Raw genomic sequence first — 21,233 nt, forward strand, 5'->3', positions numbered from 1 at the left:
TATATATATATATATATATATATATATATATATATATATATATATATATATATATATAAGTTTCGGGCTCCATATTTTGAGGATCGAAATACCAGTATAAGATACTAAAACAAAAGGAATTCTAAGCTAAAATACTACACATTACTACGCTACAAGGCTCTAAATTTTACTACGCTAAAAGGGTCTACGTTTTACTACGCTAAAAAGGCCTAGATTTTACTACGCTAAAAAATAATCAGAACTAAACATAAACAACAAATTAATTTAATTGCAAATAAAACACAAAACGGCATGAAAACACATATATATAAATGTGAATATTAACAGACAAATTTATTTGACAAATTTATATTTTTATATAAAACAGTAAAATTAAATCCAGATAAATTTAAGATGCTAATTTCGAAAAAAAAACACAAACCGAAATAGAACACATACAAATCAAATAATATGCATTATTATAAATGTTTCAACTTAAAATAAATCGAAATACCTCGATTTAGAATTTTCGGAAATCAAATAGATCGAAATTTTGACTCCGAAAGCGTTAACCAACAATAACAAGAAGCTCTACTCGAGTGTGGGACCTACAATCTTCAAGTTTTATGTGCCGGGGGGACCCAAATTTTTGTTTTTTATTTTTTATATTGGCGGACAGTTTTTGGACAGTGGGGGGACCAAGATAGAGGAGTAAAATAATGCCGAAGAAGAAGACGGGTGAAGAAGATGGAGGATTTTTTATTGAGGGGTATAACGCCAGGTTTTCTGGCGCTATATCACTGTGTCAGTATATAACGCCAAAAAACCTGGCGCTATATATTAACGGTGCAGTTACCGTTATTATATGTATTATGGTCACCTTTTTTTTTTTTTACACTAATTTATGTCTTTTGAGTCCAAAATAACAACATTTTGATTCCGGACTCAACTTATCACCACCTAAAGAAATACACATTCAGACTCTCAGACTCTTCCACTCATCCAACTAAAGGACAAACAATCAAGATATCACAAGTACAAATACGCGTATATATCCAAATACAACATTAAAATATATAGCACAGTAGAAAGAAAAAATAAAGAAAAAGCGGTGGGAGAGGAGAGGAGAGGTGTATGGGACCCGTGTGCAATCAGGAATTAGAAAGGAGGGAGGGTGGGAGAGTGGGGGAAGTGACTTAAATATCACGACAGCGAAGTGTGTGTGTGTGTGTTTTGATAGTAAAAAAGACAGCTAGCAGTGAACCACCTACCAATACCATCACCACTCTTCTTTCTCCTTTTTTTAGCTTCTCTTTCATTTCATTTCCAATAGACTTCTTCTTCCTCAGGTTTAATTTCCTTTTAAGGTACATATTATTTATTCCTTTATTCATTCATTCATGCCCCCTCATAGGAGAGAGTGGTAGGGGCTATTTCTGTTTTGGGTTTTTGTACATTTCTATTTCTTCAGAGTTTTCATTCACTCTGCTCAGAGACTAGGAATTCTCTGAGCTTTTCTTGAAAGTAACAATTTTGGCGGGAATTTTGTAGAGTTTAAGGTTTGGCTCTCTTTCCGAACGTACCTTCTCCAAATCATTTGGCCGTAATCTTTCCACCATTTTATTTTTTTCCTTTTCTAAGTAGTAAAAAGAAACAATGGAAAAGTTAAATGAGTCTGTTTGCATTGAATTTGCCTGAAATGAGCCAACAAAACTTAGGTTCTAGATACATTTATCTAAGCGTGAAGCTTTAGTTTTCATCCTGTATAACATTGCTTTAACTTTTTTATCATATGTTCTAAGAATTTAATTTTCTTCTTAATCTTATTGTAGGGAATTGATTCCTAACAAATTTAGCACACTTTGGAGCTTTTTTTCGCCTGAAAATTCCAGCCTCTTTATACAAGGTTTGCTCCTTGAAATTGAATTTGAAGGCCTTTAGATTTCTCTAATTTTGTTCATATTCTGTGTCGGTGCACCAGCTTGCTCCAGTTCATCCTCCATTTCTCGTATTCTCTGGCTATTTCATCAAAAATGTCGGCATGCTCTAACGTGCGCCGTAGGTGCACTCTTGTTGAGTTCACACTCCAACCAGTTCCTTTCTTCTTTTAACTTTTTCTGGAGTATTCCCATTTTTCAAAATATGTATAAAATTTGCAAAAGATTACAAGAATCCAGTCCCAGAATCTTAATTATGCTGATTTTTTTTTCTTTTTCAATTTTCAAAGTAACAAAATTCCAAAAGAGAATTTCAAATTTTTTTCTGCTGAAAAATGGGTAACGCGCCTCTTTGAGCTGGCTAGCATCTATCCTTTTTTTATGATAACATTATCTAGCTTGAAGACATTGCCGGCGTGGCCCACTATCCTTCACCGTGTGCGCACGCTAGCAAACACCATTCACTTCAACTAGCCATTTTGTTTGCTACCACAAGTAACAGTGCATAGGCAGAAAACAACTGTAGATTGATAAATTGAATCACCCTTGTGTTTGTACTTCAATTATTTACGGGTTCTGTTTTCATTTAAACAGGTATAAAGTTATAGTTAGCAGAGAGGGAGAAAAAAAAGGAGAGTAAAATGGGGTCAAATTTGGTGGATGAGATAGATTGCGGCAGCTTCTTTGACCAAATTGATGACTTGATTGAGTTTCCGTCAGAGAATGAGTGTGGTGGCTTTAGCTCAACTGATTGCAAGGAATTCCCGAGCATATGGGATCAGCCCTCCGACCCCCTTTTCTCCGGCAGCTACAACAATTCACCTTCCGACCTGTCGGCCGAACTCTCTGTTCCAGTGAGTATCTCAATTCCTAAATAAATTGGGATGGAATGAGTAATTAATTATTAAAAACTTACTATAGGTAAAGTGTCGGTATATGTACATTGATTGACGTATTTAAATGGTGATGTTGATTAAAACGGTATGGTTTGCACGGTGTTAAGTTTGGTTGGTTGGGGATCCGAGCGTCTTGTCACGTGATTGGCTAGCTACACAAACTCTATTGTCCCATGAGTGGGTGTAGTAGCTGGTGCGAGGTTTTTGTGTAAGTTTTGGTTAATTACTCCATCCGGTCCAAAATAAGTGATATTTTGGCCTTTTTCTTGTGGTCCAAAATAAGTGATTTTTTCAGATTTCAAGAATAAATTAATTACTCCCTCTGGTCCAAAATAAGTGATTATTTGGTTGTTTTCACACATATTAAGAAACTCACCTTTTAACATTAATTAGCAATGATATTGACCATATTAACCTTTACTATCACTTCATATAAACACTCCTAACACATACTACAACATCATTTACTCCAATGGCAATGTAGGAAAAGAATAATTAATTCATTCTTGAAATTTGGAAAAATCACTTATTTTGGATCACAAAAAAGAAGCTAAAAAATCACTTATTGTGGACCGGAGGGAGTATTTTTTTCCTACATTGTCCTTGGAGTAAATAGTGTTGGAATATGTGTTAGGAGTGTTTATGTGAGATAGTAAAGGTTAATATGGTCAATTCCATTGCTAATTAATGCTAAAAGGTGGATTTCTTAATATGTGTGAAAACATCCAAAAAATCACTTATTTTGGACCGGAGGGAATAATGATTAAGCAATTGTGTCATAATTAGGGAGGAAGATTTGTTTTTGAATCATATCTGACTGCCAGCTCGCTTCTGTCGGTGTTAAAGATTTAAGACATTTTTTATCTTGGTTGGTTATCTTTTTCTTAGTTAAGTTGACAGACTTTAGTGACGCTAGCTCATGTTTAAAATTTCTTTTGCAGTAGCAATAGTAGTCAGTCAATTATTTTGGGACCACTCTGAGAATGTACAATGTTTGTCTACAGAATCAATTTATTTTACATTAAAAGCATTTTCACTGATAACTACTGTGTTTTAGGGGCAACAGCCATATATCAGTTGAACGTGGCTTGTACCTTCAGGGTCGGAGCCATAAGCTTGTGTATGGGTTCGGAAGAACCAGTAGTTTTGGATCAAACCCGTATTGTTGGTTGAAAAATTCATTTAATATGTATAAATGATTTATCAAGAACGCAGTAAACAGCCTTTTCTGAAATCCAGAACCATAAACTCAAAATTCTAGCTCCGTCTTTGTTTGGCCAGGTCTCCTGTTCACAAAGTGTTTTCTTGATTTTGTCTGGAAAATGATCCTCTGATCTTTACCTTTTAGAGCACTAAAGCTAAATAATCATGCATATAATGGACCAAAACAGACACTATTAATCACCTTTCTGAGTTTTGAGGGATTGCTATATATACACTTCCAGTAGTTAATGGCTGTTGGTGTTTCCTGCGTAGTAGTTGGAGAATTCAGTCATTTTCGTCTTCCATCACTTTCCATTTGCATGGGGTCAGTTGAAGAGGTGGTTGCCATTTAGCAGGGAATGGCCATCACAATGAATGACAGATAATGACATTCTATTTGCAGCTAAATGATTGTGTAACTAAAACAGACATTGAACTATCATTCTATTTGCACAAATTAGGTGTTGTGTAGCTTGCTAATCTTACTTTGGGGAATAATCATCATATTTCGTGTCCATTACTTTTGGTTTGAGTCACATCATATTATTGTTCTGACATTAATCAAATTCTCTTTGTTTTGCAGTATGAGGATATTGTACAACTTGAATGGCTCTCAACATTTGTGGAGGATTCCTTCTCGGCCGGGGGCTTGACCCTTGGGAAAGAAAATGCTCCCATCAACAAAGAGACATCCCACAGCAAATTCCAGTCTTCGAGTCCTGTCTCTGTGCTCGAGAGCAGCAGCAGCAGCAGCTCCTCCTCTTCCTGCTCAGGCGGCAAAACTATTCCTCTCAGTCCATGTCACCGTGGCCCACAACGTGCTAGGAGCAAGCGTCCTCGCCCTGCAACTTTTAATCCTCGGCCAGCAATTCAACTTATCTCTCCAACATCAGTCTTTATTGAGAATCCCCGGCCATTTGTTGCTCCCGTAACTTCTTCAGAATCCGGAAACTTTGCACAGTCTCCAATGAAGAAGATCCCAAGACCAGCAGCAACAGCAGCAGAGCAGAAGACGAAAAAGAAAATCAAATTTACAATTCCTCTAGCTCCAATTGAGACAAATCAGAACTCCAGTGCACACGCAGTTAGAAGATGCATGCATTGCGAGATAACGAAGACGCCTCAATGGAGAGCAGGTCCATTGGGACCGAAAACCCTCTGCAACGCTTGTGGCGTTCGCTACAAGTCAGGAAGGCTCTTCCCTGAGTACCGGCCTGCTGCAAGTCCTACGTTCGTTCCATCAATGCATTCCAATTCTCACAAGAAGGTCCTTGAAATGAGAACCAAGGACATTCCGGAGAACAACGCCACAGCCAGGACTCAAATCCCAGCAACAATCACCGAACAGGCGTTCAGCAAATCCTCAGTGGAGGAGTAGATGTAAAGGGAAGGGAAAAAGGAAGCAGAGAATAGCTTTACCTAGTCATAGTGTTTTTTTGTGTCCTCTCTGCATTTCTCTTTTCAGTTAATGTTATTTGCTTGCTGTTTTTTCATTGCTTTGTTCATTGGTTCTTTGTACAGAGATATAATGGGGGGAAATAGAAAACAAAATTAGATGATCATATTTTAGGTGGTAGAGAGAGAGGAATGATGAGAAGAGATGGCACTGAAAGTGGTTAAGAGTGGAGTTTAGGGCTAGAGTATAGCTTTAGCATCATTTTAGGTCCTTTTGAAGTTCAAAATAGGTGTGGGGTTGGTTTTTGTCTCTTTATTAGACTCTTGGCCTTAATTTCTCATCATTTAGATGGGAATTCTTTTTGTAGTGAGTTTGTTAGTAGGTGATTCTGAAATGAGTAGTACTTTGGATTATGTTTTCTGATGTAAAAGTTTATACCTTTTTATAAAAATTGATGTATACTAATCCAAGTTTTGTTAATGAAACTTGCATAACGGAAATTTAAGTTAAAATTCGACTTACAATAATGATAATAATATTAAAATTATAAAAAGGATTATGAACAGAGTAAAAGAATTTGACAGATACCTACTCCCTCCGTCCTAATTTATATGGTGGTGTTTGACAGAAAGAATTTTAAAACTATCAAAAATAAACCATAGATACTTGTGTGACTGTAAATCAATTTATTAAGAATAAAGTGAAATTTTAAAGATAAGTTATTTCTAAATAAGGAAAGGTGATATTCTTTTTGGGTCTGACTAGGGTGCCACATAAATTGAGACAGATGAAGTACTATAGTAGATATTTCTCTAGAAAGAAAAAGAAAACTGATAATACCTAGACGGCAAAATCCTGTTGTATTTCAGATGATTGGATCATACCGATCTAACCCTAGCCCTGGCGGCACTCACACTTGAGGAGTAAAGACAACTCTAAAAAATTACTATATTCTAGAGAGGCTCTAACTCTCTCTCTAACTTTCTGACGGTGGTACGTGATTTTCGCGATCCGGAATTCTCACCTTCGGGACCGTGCTGACGTCTAACATCACACTTGCTAGGCAAGCCAACGTCAGAGTGTTATTAACCAATTTTCTTTACGTTTCAATGATATAAGAGTAAGCAAACTAAAACAAGTAGAAATAATTACGTAATTAAGTAAACAGCCTCTGTGTATATATACTATTACCAATATTGTAGCAATTATAATCCAGAATCCGGTGTCACAATCCACGAACATACTATGATTTACTACAAATATCGGCCTGAAAGAAATTACATCTGTTTTGAAAAGAAAGAAAAACATAAATATAGAAATGTAGAAGGGGACGGCGGGGTCTGCGGACGCCAGCAGGACTACCTTGGGTCTCCAAACTGTGAACCTGCAGCCAATCTCTCAATCAGCCACTACCTGCTCCGAAATGTGCACATAAAGTGCATAGTGCAGTATCAGTACAACCGACCCCATGTACTGGTAAATGCCGAGCCTAACCTCGACGAGGTAGTGACGAGGCTACGACGGGGCAATTACAATATAATCTGCATACAGAATGTAATAAAGCGAAAAGAAGTACGGGACAAAACAAAACAGTAACTTGCAACAAAAATGAATACGGAACTCAGATATCTTATAAGTACCAAACTATAACCAATCCTTAAGTGAGATACAAAACTACAGAATAGCTTCACAGCAGAAGAAGGATACATAAACACATAAACTGATGTGGCGCGCATCCCGATCCCACCATATAATCAGTAACAATATGAACATTCACCCTTATTACTCCACATCAATCCACCCTTATTCCTCCTGTTGCTGCGTGCAACCCGATCCCACCGTACAATAGCAGTTCACCCTTATTACTCCTCAATATATCACCCTTATTCCTCCTGTTGCGGCGCGCAACCCAATCCCACCATATAATAATATTTCACCCTTATTCCTCCTCAATATATCACCTTTATTCCTCCTGTTGCGGCGTGCAACCCGATCCCACCATATCAGTACCAACCACACAATAAGAACAGAAATTTCACAATTTAGCTCAAACTCTCCACAATATTTAAGCCTCAAACCAAAACAAATAGAAAGCGATACAATTATGAAACTTCACTCAATTAATACTACATAGCGAGACCAACCCAAAAAGTACCATAAAATATCGATAAATCAACTTAAACCAATAATATGAAACAATGAAATTACGTGATCCAATACTTTTAACAACGAAAACAATATCCGACAAGTAGCAAGAAATCATGAAAATATCAATAAAGCATGTAGCAGTTAAGGCAGGGAACATTATATTAAGAACGGGAATGGAACAGTCAAAACAGATAAATTGGCGGCGCATAGGTACTCGTCACCTCACCTATACGCCACAGACATAGATTTTCACATAGCAATTAAGTCGGGGATCCCTAATCCCTCGAGTCAAAGTTAGACACAACACTTACCTTGATCCACATGCCACTTACTGCCCAATTACCGCTTTTCCTCTAGTTTCCACCTCCGAACCACTCGTATCTAGTCATAATTAACTTAATAACATCACTTATCGCTACAGAAATCAATTCCAATACATAATTATAAGTTTTCCAACAATTCCCCCAAAAAGTCAAAAACCGACCCCGGGCCTGCTTGGTCAAAACCCGAAATTCGGACCAAAGCCCGATTACCATTCACCCCCGAGTTCGGATATACAATTGATTTTGGAATCCGACCTCAATTTGAGGTCTAAATCCCCAAATTTCAAAATCCCTAATTTCTACCCAAAAATCCCCAATTAACCATGAAAACCCTAGATTCTAGGATGAAATCTTGTAAAAAGAGGTTAAAGATTGAAATAAACTATTTGTGAATCACTTACTTATGATTTGGGGTAGAAAACGTCTTTGGAAAATCGCCTTTTGTGTTCTAGGTTTTGAAAAATAGGAGAATGAATAAGAAATAAGTCTAGACTTATCAGATGTCGCATTTGCGACCGGAGCTTCGCATTTGCGAAGCTCGCAAATGCGAGAAAAGTATCGCAAATGCGAACAGCTTGTCGCAAATGCGAACTTTGACTTTTGCAAATGCGGACCTATTCTTCGCAAATGCGAAGCTACCCAGTCCCCTCCCATGCTCGCAAATGCGAGGCTCGCATTTGCAAATCAGACCTCGCATATGCGAGATCTGCAGACCTGAGCATACCAGCAAATTTTCTTAAGTCCAAATCACTCCGTAGCCTGTCCGAAACTCACCCGAGCCCTCGAGGCTCCAAACCAAACATGCACACAAGTCTTAAAACATCGTACGAACTTGCTCGTGCGATCAAAGCGCCAAAATAACATCTAGAATTACGAATTTAGCACCAAATCACATGAAATTCTTAAGAACACTTTTAAGTTCCTCTTGTCTCAACCGGATGCACGAATCACGTCAAATCAACTCCGATTTTCACCAAATTTCACAGTGATGACTTAAATATTATATTAAACCTGTATCAGGCTCTGAAACCAAAATACGGTCCCGATACCAACGAGAGCAAACATTAATCAATTTCTTTAAATTATTAGATTTTCAGACTTACAGTTTTTAACAAAAATTCATTACTCGGGCTAGGGACCTTCGAATCCGATTCCGGGCATAAGCCAAGGTCCGGAACTTTCAAAGTATGAGTCCGGTTCCGTTTACTCAAAACGTAGACCGAAGTCAACTAAATCCACTTTTAAAGGCAAAATTATTATTTTCATTAACTTTCAACATATAAGCTTTCTAGAAATACGTCCGGACTGCGCACGCAAATCGAGGAGAAATAAAATAGAGTTTTGAAGGTCTCGGAACACGGAATCGAGCTCTAAAACATAAGTTGACCTTTTGGGTCATCACAGTGATACAAATCGATCCAGCAACTACCGCACACGCCATCCACTTTGATAACGTGGACACAAGCATATAAACCTAGGCCATGCTTGCCTATGATTAATATACTTGGGCTACAAAATTTTCCTTTTGGAGCATAGTAAGTAGGCCAATTAAATGTACTTAATGTCTTTCTTTACCTTAGTTAGACCTAGTATAAATGATTAGAATGGGGTCATTTAAGGGAGCAAGATTTTGGATAATAGAAGAATTACCTAGTTGGATAAGGTTTCGAGGATTGTTCCCTTGTATCTCTCTTTGAATCTCTCTTGCATTGATCCAATGTGTAAATTTTTATGTATGAGTTCATGTCTCTTCTCCTATGAATTTATTCTAGTAGTTAAATTATAGTTCTAGTTTATCCCAAAGCTCTCCTAATTGCCAACCAAAACCATAGCCGAGTATAACATCAAAGTTTGAGCATGTTTATCATTAGGACAAAAGACTAAAACTCTATTTGACAAAAGTGTACCAAATAAATAAGAGAGACCGACCTTTTGCTGGTACAAAAATAATTCACGAAGAACTAGTAAAAATTATGGGTTCACCTTGGCAGAATTGAACTAAGATTGAAGGAATATGTAACCTTCATATATATATATATATATATATATATTTATATTTAGATTTGCAAACACAAATGCTTTCAGTGATAGCTCATTCAAAAAAACATTAGAATCTGAATATTCCATAAAAATGCATTACAACTGGATGGATCAAGAGAAACTTACCCAATTCTTTGTGTTCATAATATGCAAGAGGAAGAAGAGGATCAAGTCCAATGAAGGTGAAGTGCTCAAGAATGATACGAAATCTATAATTTGAGCAATTTATAAAACCTTCACATTAAATCTCTTACAATAATGACTTCTACATATAAAAAGTTATACAAACATACACAAAGTTGGTTACACCTCAAAGCATGTGTCTGTAATTATAATTATCCAAAATAAAGAATAATATAAGTTGTAAATCAATTCATGTATGATATCACCCAAATACTGTTTTATATAAATGGTAAAAAAAAGCGTTTAACAACAGATTAGAAAAGTGCACTGTATCCCCGAGTTGGTATTGATGTACTTATGAAATACGTGAAACGTATAGAGCTAAACAGGTAAGTGCACCAATCAGAAGTTCTAATGCAATGAGGATACCTTTAATGACAAAGGTTAATACGAATTGCGACATAAGGTATGGTTGTAATTCTTATACACTTGTTGGGTTAGACATGCTCCGAAAGGCAAATACACTTGTTGCTTATGTTATCAATTCGCCTCATACTATTGCTTTGGATGGTGATGTTCCAGAGAGAGTTTGGTTTGCCAAAGATATTTCTTATGGTCACCTAAGAGTTTTTGGGTATACAACTTGTGTGCATGTTTCTAAAGATGAGAGATTGAAACTGGATTGTAAAAACTAAGCAGTGCATCTTTATTGACTATTGTCAAGATGAGTTTAGGTATCGTTTTTATGATCCAATCGATAATAAACTTATTAGAAGTAGTGATGTAATATTCTTTGAAGATCAGACTATTGAAGATAGATTCTCAGAGTAACGAGAGCTTAGTTCATATTGATCTAGTTTCTACTGCTAAAGCACCTATTGTACATGAAGGAACCCAAGACAATAATGAAGATAGTGATCAACATTAAAGTGATTATCAAGGTGTAGATATTATGGATGCTCCATTTGTGATTGATCAACAACCAATTCCTTCTCAAGTAACTACTTCGAATGCTCCTAAAACATCTCTTAGAAGATATACAAGGGAGAAGGAAAAACTCAATGCGCTATCCTCCTGATGAGTATTGTCACACCTCCTTTTTACCACCCGAGAGGAGATATAAGGGAGTTTTTTCAATTAAAGTGACATTATTCGAAATGAGATTATTTATCAGAGTCGCCACTTGGGATAGTTTATTGGGTGTCCCAAGTCACCAGTTTATTTTACAAATCCCAAATCGAGTAAATTCGACTTTCCTTTTGAAGTCTGCGAACCAGAAATTCTGAATAAGGAATTCTGTTAACCCGAGAGAAGGTGTTAGGCCTTCCCGGGGTCCGTGGTTCTAGCACGGTCGCTTAAACTATTATAATTGGCCTATTATCTGATTTTAATACATGTTTTAGCCTATGGTATATTTTAACTTATTAACCGCTTTTAATTAATTTAGGAAGATTCAACGTTATTTAAAACGCGCCTTGAACCACATCACATGAAATGCACCCGCGGTCCACGACACATTTTATTTAACGTTGTTGAGAATTGGAGTTGGGTCACATGAAATGCACACCCAAATTTAGATAAATAAAGAAAATTAATTTAAAATAGCACGCCTATAGCAACTACGAAATTTATTAAGTTATTATTGACCCTTTTATTTCCTTAAAGATCAAAATCTCATGGCCTCCTCATGTTAAATTGCTTTAATCTCCAAAACAATTATTAACTAGACTCAAACATGTATGCAAGACCTTAGTAAATTCTCGCGGCCCACCAAATTCACAAAATTATCCACTGCCCCAATTATTAATTCTATCAAACCAACCCATTGTCCATTAGTCATAATTAGCAACATAGACCTCATTAGGTATAACCAACAGATTTTGCACCAAACTTTAAACCAACAACTATGCGTCACTTCTTAAAGAGAGTGAGATAAGCACATGAATAAGTAAATTTCTAGTTAAATAAGAAATCAATTAAAAAAAAAAGAAAAAAAACTCAACAATCAATGGAAATCCAAACAAACAGTAAGGTCACACATTTATGGACATAAATTTCACAAGACGAAAGCATGTATTTAGTAAGCACAGTACTAGAATAAAATGAAGGTGGGAGAAATGAACCTTCAAAATAGCTTTCCTCATTAAAATGATCCTCTGGCAAAACTTTACAGCAGCAGTTATTTGATGGTAACAGAGACCGGAATCAACGCCGGAAACTCGAACACAACCTCGGCTGTTTTTGCAGGTGGTTTAAAGTCTGACCGGCGTTGGTTTTGGACTGATTTATGGCTGAATCCGAACTATTTTCAAACAGAAAAGAGTTAGCCGGAGATGGCAGAACTCCGGCAAAACGTTCGGCGAGGCAGGGAGCTAACAGAGATGGTTTACATGGCTGATTTTTGCTGCATTTTTCAAGGTGATTTCAGCTGCGTTTTTGGCTATTTTTGAGCTGGATTTTGCTGACTGTTTTGGGATGAGAAAGGGATGGTTTTCGAGCTTGTTTCTGGGGCTGTTTTTGCTGAGGATTAGGGTGGAGTTGAGCGGCTGATGAAGGGTGGCAAAGGAATCTACCAAAAATGGTGAATGACTGTCATTTTGTGGGAACAGAACCCATTTGAACATAGTTGACCACTAAATTATACTTTTGAATTGTGTTAAGGGTGTTCAAAACTTAATATATAGAGGTAAAAAACAAATTTTGCCTTATATATACAGTGTAATTTTTCGGCGAAGGTTGTTCGGGTAAACACCCTTGCGCCCCTAAATCCGCCCCTGATTTTGACGTGAAGAATTGCGGCTGCTTTCTCTTGTCTATGAGAAGATAGAATAATCAAATTTTTTAAGAGATGAGCTTGAATCTAGCGTTTTTGTTGTTGAAGGAGATGATCTCCAAGCTGCCGTTTTTTGTGTGTATAGGTCTAGCTCTAGGTTGTTTAGAGTCTAGGGGTCTTTTTATAGTCTAAGTGTAGGGTTTTAGGGGTATTGGGTTTGGGTTATTATGGGCTAGGTCCGAAAATTAGGCCTAAAAATAGGTTGTTTGAGCCCAAGTTTACTCTTTCTCGGTGAACGAAACTAAAAATACGACCTCATTTACTTATTAATCTTACATAAGTAAAAATAACTATAAGAATAAGACTAACCGTTAAAACAAACATATTTTTTTGGTATTTTCAAATATCATATTTAAAATAAAAATAAGGTACTATTTTTTGTATATTTTTTTTGCTTTATGAAAGGTACATAAAATAAAATACTTTTATTTTGTAATTTTCATTTTTCTTGTAATAAAATAAAGTAAAAAAGTAAAAATTAGTTGAAATAGCTATATTAGGCCTAAATTAAATATTTACGTGCTAAAATATGAAAAATCTTTGGGAAGGTCAAAAATCACATGTCTACAAGTATGTACTTTTGACAGATATGGGAGAACTTGAGAGTTATGATGAAGCCATGCAAGATACTCACAAAAATTAGTGGATATAAACCATGGAAGATGAGACGAAGTCACTCCCTGAGAATGGAACATATGCATTAGTGAATTTGTCAAAATGTAAAAGAGCTTTATCAAATAAATGGATATTCAGAGTAAAGCAAGATCAACTACCTCTGCGCCTAAGTACTAGGCGAGATTAGTTGTTAAAGGTTTTGGCCAGAAGAAGAGAGTTGACATTGATAAAATTTTCTCCCCTGTTGTAAATATGTCTTCTATTCATATGGTTTTAGGCTTAGCCGCGGGTCTAGATTTAGAGGTTGAGCAAATAGTTCAAAAGACTGCTTTTCTTCATGGTGGTTTAGATGAAGAGATTTATATGGAGCAACCTGAGAATTTTGTAACTAAAGGAAAAGAAACTATGTCTGCAAATTAAAGAAAACCTATATGGATTGAAACAAGCTCTAAGGCAAGGGTATTTGAAGTTTGAATCTGTCATAGAAAAATAAGGGTACAAGAAAATATTTTCAGATCACTGTGTATTCTTTTAGAAATTTTCCGATGATGATTTTATTATCTTATTGCTTTATGTGGATGATATGATTATTGTTGGCAAGAATAAATCCAGAATTGTAGTGCTTAAGAAGTTATTGAGCAAATTGTTCGCGTTGAAGGGCTTGTGGCCAGCAAAGAAAATTTTGGGCATTCAAATCTACCGACACAGAGATAGAAAGAAGTTATTTTTATTCAAAAGGTAATATATTGAGAAGGTACTCAAGAGGTTAAATATGACAGATGCAAAAGTGGTTAGTATTCCTCGCGTTAAGTGCTTTAAACTGAGTATTAGTCAGAGGCCATCTACTGATGAAGAGAAAATGAGATGTCTCGTATTTCTTACTCTTCTGCTGTTGGTAGTTTGATGTATATTATAGTTTGCACTAGACCAGATATTGCACATGTCGTTTGTATTATTAGTAGATTTCTTTCTATGGAATATAGTAAAATGGATACTAAGGTATCTAAAAAGTAATGGAGATTTGAAGTTGTGCTTTGGCAGTAGGAAGCCTGAACTTGTTCGTTACACAAACTCTGATTTAGGAGACAATCTTGATAATTCAAGATCCACTTCTGGTCATTTGATCATTTTCGCAGGGAACGTATTTATTGGCAATCTAGACTAGAAAAGTCCATAGATCTATCCACGATAGAAGCTGGATATATTGTTGTCACTGAATGTACTTAAAAATTATTATGGATAAAGAAGTTTATTAATGATCTTGGCTTTAAGCAATCAATGTACTTCTTATTTTGTGGTACTAAGAGTGCTATCAGTCTCACCAAGCACTCCACTTTTCATTCTAAGACGAAACATATAAATAAAAATTATCATTGGATAAGAATGACTGTGGAAAAGAAATTATTTGGTGTTGAGAAGATACATACTGATGATAGTCCTTTGGATATGCTGATGAAAGCAGTGGTTGCATATAATCATGAGTTTTGCAGAAAATTAGCAGACATGAAACCTGTCAATAGTTTCACTACTTGAAGACGTATTTGGCTCCTTAGCTGGAGAGAGAGTTTTTTGGGCACATGCTCATGTTATCTAGCCAAAGGCCTAATGGCCTAATCATATTCCTTTTTTGTTTTCATCCCTATTTGGATTGGATTTGACTTTTATTCATATTTGGAGTTGGTTTTTGCTATAAGAGAAAGCACCACCGATTACCCATAAATGGAGAAACCTTAAAAAATTATTCTATACTTATTGATATAAGTGTTTGAAAGACTTAAGCACATAAGAGTGGTTTTTGAGAGAACTTCTGTCACGACTCGGATTTCCCACCCTCGGGAGTCGTGATGGCGCCTACTAGTGAAAGCTAGGTAAGCCAACTATTACGGTTCTACACATTAACAATCAACCCAAACAATTGAAAACAGTAACTAAAGCTAAACAAATGAAAAGCGCGGAAGAGTTAAAATAAATCCAAATACTCCAATACATTTCTACCCACAAATCTGGTATCACAAATTCACGAACGACTAAGATTTTTACTACAAATATAAGTCTGGAAAGAAAAGTACAATTGTTCTCGGGATGAAAAGAGGCAGTAGAAAAGCTAAACAGGGAAGGGGGACTCTAGGCTATGCGGATGCCAGCAGATCTACCTTGGTCTCCCTGGACTGAAGGCAGCTACCTCAGCTACTTACTGGGTCCGGTACCGAAATCTGCACAAAAGAATGCAGAGTGTAGTATCCGTACAACTGACCCCATGTACTAAGTAAGTGTCGAGCCTAACCTCGGCGAAGTAGTGACGAGGGTAGGACACGACAATCATATATACCTGTGCAGATAAATCATATACAAGCAGAAACATAATAACAAAAATCAACAGAATAAGGTGGGAAGAGGACATGCTGCGGGGAATATTAGATTCTAACAGTAAACCAATAAGGAAGCATAGTGAACATCATACATAAATCAGCAAGAATAATGAAACGGTAACACGTGCACGACATCACCCTTCTTGCTTTTACTCTCGTTCTCACCATATGAATCAACAGAAATGGCACGGCATCACCCTTCGTGCATTAACTCTCATAATCATGGCACGACATCACCCTTCTTGCATTATTCCTTACAATATCGGCACGACATCACACTTCGTGCATTAACTCTCAAATCATGGCACGACATCACCCTTCGTGCATTAACACTCATAATATCGGCACGACATCACCCTTCGTGCTTTACACTCTCTCACAATATCATGCACGGCATCACCCTTCGTGCTTTTACACTCTTACTCACCCAAACAACAGAAACAATGTCCCGACAAGGGAATGAACAATATCAACAATAGTATCCCGGCAAAGGAATCAACAATATCAACAAACGTCCCAACGAGGGATTCAGCTATAACCAATCTCGTTTCAACAATTTCTTTACAAAATGAAACTTCAATTTGAGTCAATACTCAACAATAGTCAATTACCAAGAAACTTTCATAAGCTTTGTTCAACCTTAATAATCATCAATTTGAGCATGATCGATACATAATAGGGTCACAACAATCATGGTATAAGACTCACGGGCATGCTTGACACCAACGTATAGATACTCGTCACCACACCTATACGTCGTACTCGATACAAACACATAGCAAATAGACCAAAACTCCTATTCCCTCAAGCTAAGGTTAAGCCAAACACATACCTCGATTGCACGGACAAATTAAGCCTCTACTACCGCTTTACCTCTCGGTTCCACTTCCAATTCGCTTGTATCTAGCCACATATTACTTAACGATATCAATAAATGCTAGATAACCCAATTCTAATGCATGAAAATAGATTTCCCATTGTTTTCCCCAAAAAGTAAAAAATCGACCCCGTGCCTGCTTGGTCAAAACCCGAAGTTCGAACCAAAACCCGATCACCCATTCACTCACGAACTCAAATATGTAATTAGTTTTGAAATCGGACCTCAAATTTAGGTCCAAATCCCCAAAACTTGAAAATCTTAACTTCTACCCAAAAGCACCCAATTTCCCATGAAAAACCCTAGATTTTAAAGTGAAATCATATAAAAAGATGATATAAATTGAAGAAAATAAGTTAGAAATCATTTACCTATGATATGGGGAAGAACTCTCTTCAAGAAAATCGTCTATGTGATGTTTAGGTTTTGAAAAGTTATAAAAATAAAGAAGAATCCCGTCTGAAATCTCATTTAGCAGGTGCAGATGTCGCAATTGCGAACCCTCCAAAAGTCTGCTACCTTCGCATTTGCGAAGGATATGTCGCATTTGCGACTCCTGACTTTTTCGTATTTGCGACCAGAGTGTCGCATTTTCGAGAATGGCCTGCCTAGGCTTGGTTCGCAATTGCGACGCCTGGGTCGCATTTCCCAAGCCTGAGAACTTCGCATTTGCGAAGCCTGATCTCACAATTGCGAGATCATAGGCCTGTTACACAGCTGCAATATACCAACAATTCTCCTAAGTCCAAATTCACTCCGTGGCCTATCCAAAACTCACCCAAGCCCTCGGGGCTCCAAACCAAACATGCACGCAAGTCTAAAAATATCATATGGACTTGCTCGTGCGATCAAATCATCAAAATAACATCAAAAACTACGAATTTAACCTCAAATTCATGAAATTCTTCAAGAACATTGAAATTTCCATTTTCTCAACTAAAGGTCCGATTTGTACCAAATCAACTCCGATTCTTACCAAATTTCACAGATTCGACTTATTTATTATTTTAAACCTGTACCGGGCTCCGGAACCAACATACATGCCCGATACCATCAAGAATACGCATCATTTCATTTCAAAAAGCCTTTATATTTTCCAGCAAATAATTTTCTTTAAAAATACTTTTCTCGGGCTTGGGACCTCGGAATTCGATTCCGGGCATACGCCCAAGTCCCATATTTTACCACAGACCCTGCGGGACCGTCAGATCACGGGTCCAGGTCCGTTTACTAAGAATGTTGACCAAAGTCAACTTTAATCAATTTTAAAGGCCAATTTCATTATTTTTTCTAAATTTTCACATAAACGCTTTCCGAAAACGCGCTCGGACTGCGCACGCAAATCGAGGTAAGACAACAAGAGGTTTTTAAGGTCTCGGAACACAGTTTTGACTTCTAAAACAATAGATGACCTTTAGGGTCATCACATTCTCCACCTTTAAAACAACCGTTCGTCCTCGAACGAACATAGAAAAGTACCTGAGTCGGTGAAAATATGAGGATAATGGCTCCGCATATCGGACTCGGACTCCCAGGTCGCTGCCTCAGCGGGCTGACCTCTCCACTGCACACGAATTGAAGGGAAATTCTTTGATCTCAACTGACGAACCTGCCGGTCTAGAATGGCTACTGGCTCCTCCTCATAGGTCAAGTCCTTGTCCAACTGGACAGTGCTGAAGTCTAACACGTGGGATGGATCGCCGTGATACTTCCGAAGCATGGACACATGAAACACTAGATGCACTGCTGATAAACTCGGTGGCAGCGCAAGTCTATAAGCCACCTCTCCCACTCGATATAGAATCTCAAAAGGACCGATGAATCTAGGGCTTAGCTTGCCCTTCTCCCCAAATCTCATTACGCCCTTCATGGGTGATACCCGAAGCAACACTCGCTCTCCGACCATGAATTCCACATCACGAACCTTGCAGTTGGCATAACTCTTTTGCCTGTACTGAGCTGTACGAAGCCTATCGTGAATGATCCTAACCTTGTCCATGGCATCCTGTACCAAATTCGTACCCAACAACCAAGCCTCTCCCGACTCAAACCACCCAACTAGCGATCGATAACGTCTACCATATAATGCCTCATAGGGGGCCATCTGGATGCTCGACTGATAACTGTTGTTGTAGGCAAACTCTGCTAATGGCAAGAACTGATCCCACGAACCTCCAAAGTCGATAACACATGCTCAGAGCATATCCTCCAAAATCTGAATAGTATGCTCGGACGTACCCAACTCACGCTGTACTGCCCTCCAGAAATGCGAGGTAAACTGCGTACCTCAGTCAGAAATAATAGACACGGGCACACCATGAAGACGAACAATCTCTCGGATATAGATCTCTGCCAACCGCTCAAAAGAATAGGAAACATCCACAGGAATGAAATGCGATGACTTAGTCAGCCTATTAACAATAACCCATATCACATCGAACTTACTCTGAGTCCGTGGGAGTCCAACAACGAAGTCCATAGTGATACGCTCCCACTTCCACTCAGGAATCTCAATCTTCTGAAGCAAACCACCAGGTCTCTGATGCTCGTACTTTACCTGATGATAATTCAAACACCGAGCTACATACGTAACAATATCCTTCTTCATTCTTATCCACCAATAATGCTATCGCAAATCCTGATACATCTTAGCGGCGCCCGGATGAATAGAATACCGGGAACCATGGGCCTCCTCTAGAATCAACTTAGGAAGTCTATCCACATTAGGCACACAAATACGACCCTGCATCCTCAAAACTCCATCATCTTCAACTGCAACCTGCTTGGAACCTCCGTGCCGCACTGTGTCTCTAAGGACAAGCAAATGAGGATCATCATACTGCCGATCTCGGATACGCTCAAATAATGAAGAACGAGCGACTGTGCAAGCTAACATACGGCTGGGCTCAGAAACATCCAACCTCATGAACTGATTGGCTAAAGCCTAAACATCCAAAGCAAGCGGTCTCTCACCGACCGGAATATATGGAAGACTGCCCATACTGGCTAACTTCCTACTCAAAGCATCGGCCACCATATTGGCCTTCCCTGAATGATATAAGATGGTGATATCATAGTCTTTCAAAAGCTCCAACCACCTCCTCTGCCTCATATTGAGCTCCTTCTGCTTGAACAAATACTGCAAACTCTTATGATCCATGAACACCTCACATGACACGCAATATAAGTAATGCCTCCAAATTTTCAGCGCGTGGACAATGGCTGCTAGATCTAAATCATGAACTGGATAATTCTTCTCATGAATATTCAACTACCGCAAAGCATATGCTATAACTTTGCCATTCTGCATCAACACCGCACCAAGTCCAATACGAGATGTGTCACAATATACTGTATAAGGCACTGAACTCGTAGGTAGTACCAACACCGGCGCCGTAGTCAAAGCTGTCTTGAGCTTCTGGAAGTTCGCCTCACACTCGTCCGACCACTTGAATTGGGCACCCTTCTGGGTGAACCCGGTCATCGGGACTGCTATAGATGAAAACCCCTCCACAAACCGACGGTAATAACCCGCCAAACCCAAGAAACTCCGGATCTCTGTAGCTGATGTGGGTCGAGGCTAGTTCTTGACTGCCTCTATCTTCTTCGGATCCACTTGACTACCCTCTGCTGATGCGACGTGGCCCAAGAATGCAACTGAACTCAACCAAAACTCGCACTTCGAAAACTTAGCATACAACTGACTGTCTCTCAGAGTCTGAAGAACGACTCGAAGATGCTGCTCGTGCTCCTCCCGACTGCGGGAATAGATCAAAATGTCATGAATGAAGACAATCATGAAGGAATCCAAATAAGGCCTGAACACTCGGTTTATCAAATCTATGAATACAGCTGGGGCATTTGTCGACCCAAAAGACATCACTAAAAACTCATAATGCCCGTACCGAGTGCGGAAAGCTGTCTTAGGGACATCGGATGCCATAATCCTCAACTGATGGTAGCCAGATCTCAAATCAATCTTTGAAAATACTTTGGCACCCTCAATCTGGTCAAACAAATCATCAATCCTCTGCAAAGGATATTTCTTCTGATGGTGACCTTGTTCAACTACCGATAATTAATACACATTCTCATCGATTCATCCTTCTTCTTAACAAACAATACCAGCGCACCCCAGGGCGAGACACTAGGTCTTATGAAGCCCTTATCAAGCAATTCCGGCAACTGTTCTTTCAACTCCTGCAACTTTGGCGGGGCCATATGATATGGGGGAATAGAAATGGGCTGAGTGCCCGGAGCCAAATCAATGCAAAAGTCGATATCCCTGTCGGGGGGCATCCCGGCAGGTCTGCAGGAAAACCTCTGAAAACTCATGAACAACTGGCACGGAATCCATAGAAGGAACCTCAGCACTAGAATCACGTTCATATTCCAAGTAAGCCAAACACCCCTTCTCGACCATACACCGAGCCTTCATATAAAAAACGACCTTACTAGTAGAATAACCAGGAATTCCTCTCCACTCCAATCGAG

General features: G+C 38.3%; 1 protein-coding gene and 1 long non-coding RNA gene across 5 annotated transcripts; one reads left to right on the forward strand and one right to left on the reverse strand.

Moving 5' to 3' along the window:
• The first annotated feature begins 1,178 nt into the window (after positions 1-1,178).
• Positions 1,179-5,834, forward strand: LOC109207996 (GATA transcription factor 8-like). 4 transcript variants are annotated; one of them, XM_019370995.1, is made up of 4 exons: positions 1,179-1,346; positions 1,812-1,885; positions 2,511-2,770; positions 4,599-5,834. In XM_019370995.1, the coding sequence occupies exons 3-4, from the start codon at positions 2,558-2,560 to the stop codon at positions 5,391-5,393; spliced, it is 1,008 nt and encodes a 335-aa protein (XP_019226540.1). In that variant the 5' UTR covers positions 1,179-1,346; positions 1,812-1,885; positions 2,511-2,557; the 3' UTR covers positions 5,394-5,834. The 4 variants fall into 4 exon arrangements, with proteins under 4 accessions (XP_019226540.1, XP_019226542.1, XP_019226541.1 ...); XM_019370996.1 differs by lacking the exon at positions 1,179-1,346 and adding an exon at positions 1,353-1,538; XM_019370997.1 differs by lacking the exon at positions 1,812-1,885.
• A 733-nt stretch (positions 5,835-6,567) lies between these two features.
• Positions 6,568-12,967, reverse strand: LOC109207998. Its single transcript, XR_002065093.1, has 2 exons — positions 12,169-12,967; positions 6,568-6,952 (listed from the first exon to the last, which is right to left on the reverse strand). It is a non-coding gene; the product is annotated as an uncharacterized LOC109207998 (long non-coding RNA).
• Between the last annotated feature and the right edge of the window lie 8,266 nt (positions 12,968-21,233).

Source organism: Nicotiana attenuata, unplaced genomic scaffold (genome assembly GCF_001879085.1).
Source record: "Nicotiana attenuata strain UT unplaced genomic scaffold, NIATTr2, whole genome shotgun sequence".
Taxonomy (NCBI): domain Eukaryota; kingdom Viridiplantae; phylum Streptophyta; class Magnoliopsida; order Solanales; family Solanaceae; genus Nicotiana; species Nicotiana attenuata.

Coding starts and splice junctions, on each gene's coding strand:
- LOC109207996 (XM_019370995.1), top strand. CDS start 2,558: ATGGGGTCAAATTTGGTGGATGAGATAGATTGCGGCAGCTTCTTTGAC. Junction 2,771..4,598: donor CGGCCGAACTCTCTGTTCCA/GTGAGTATCTCA, acceptor TTTGTTTTGCAG/TATGAGGATATTGTACAACT.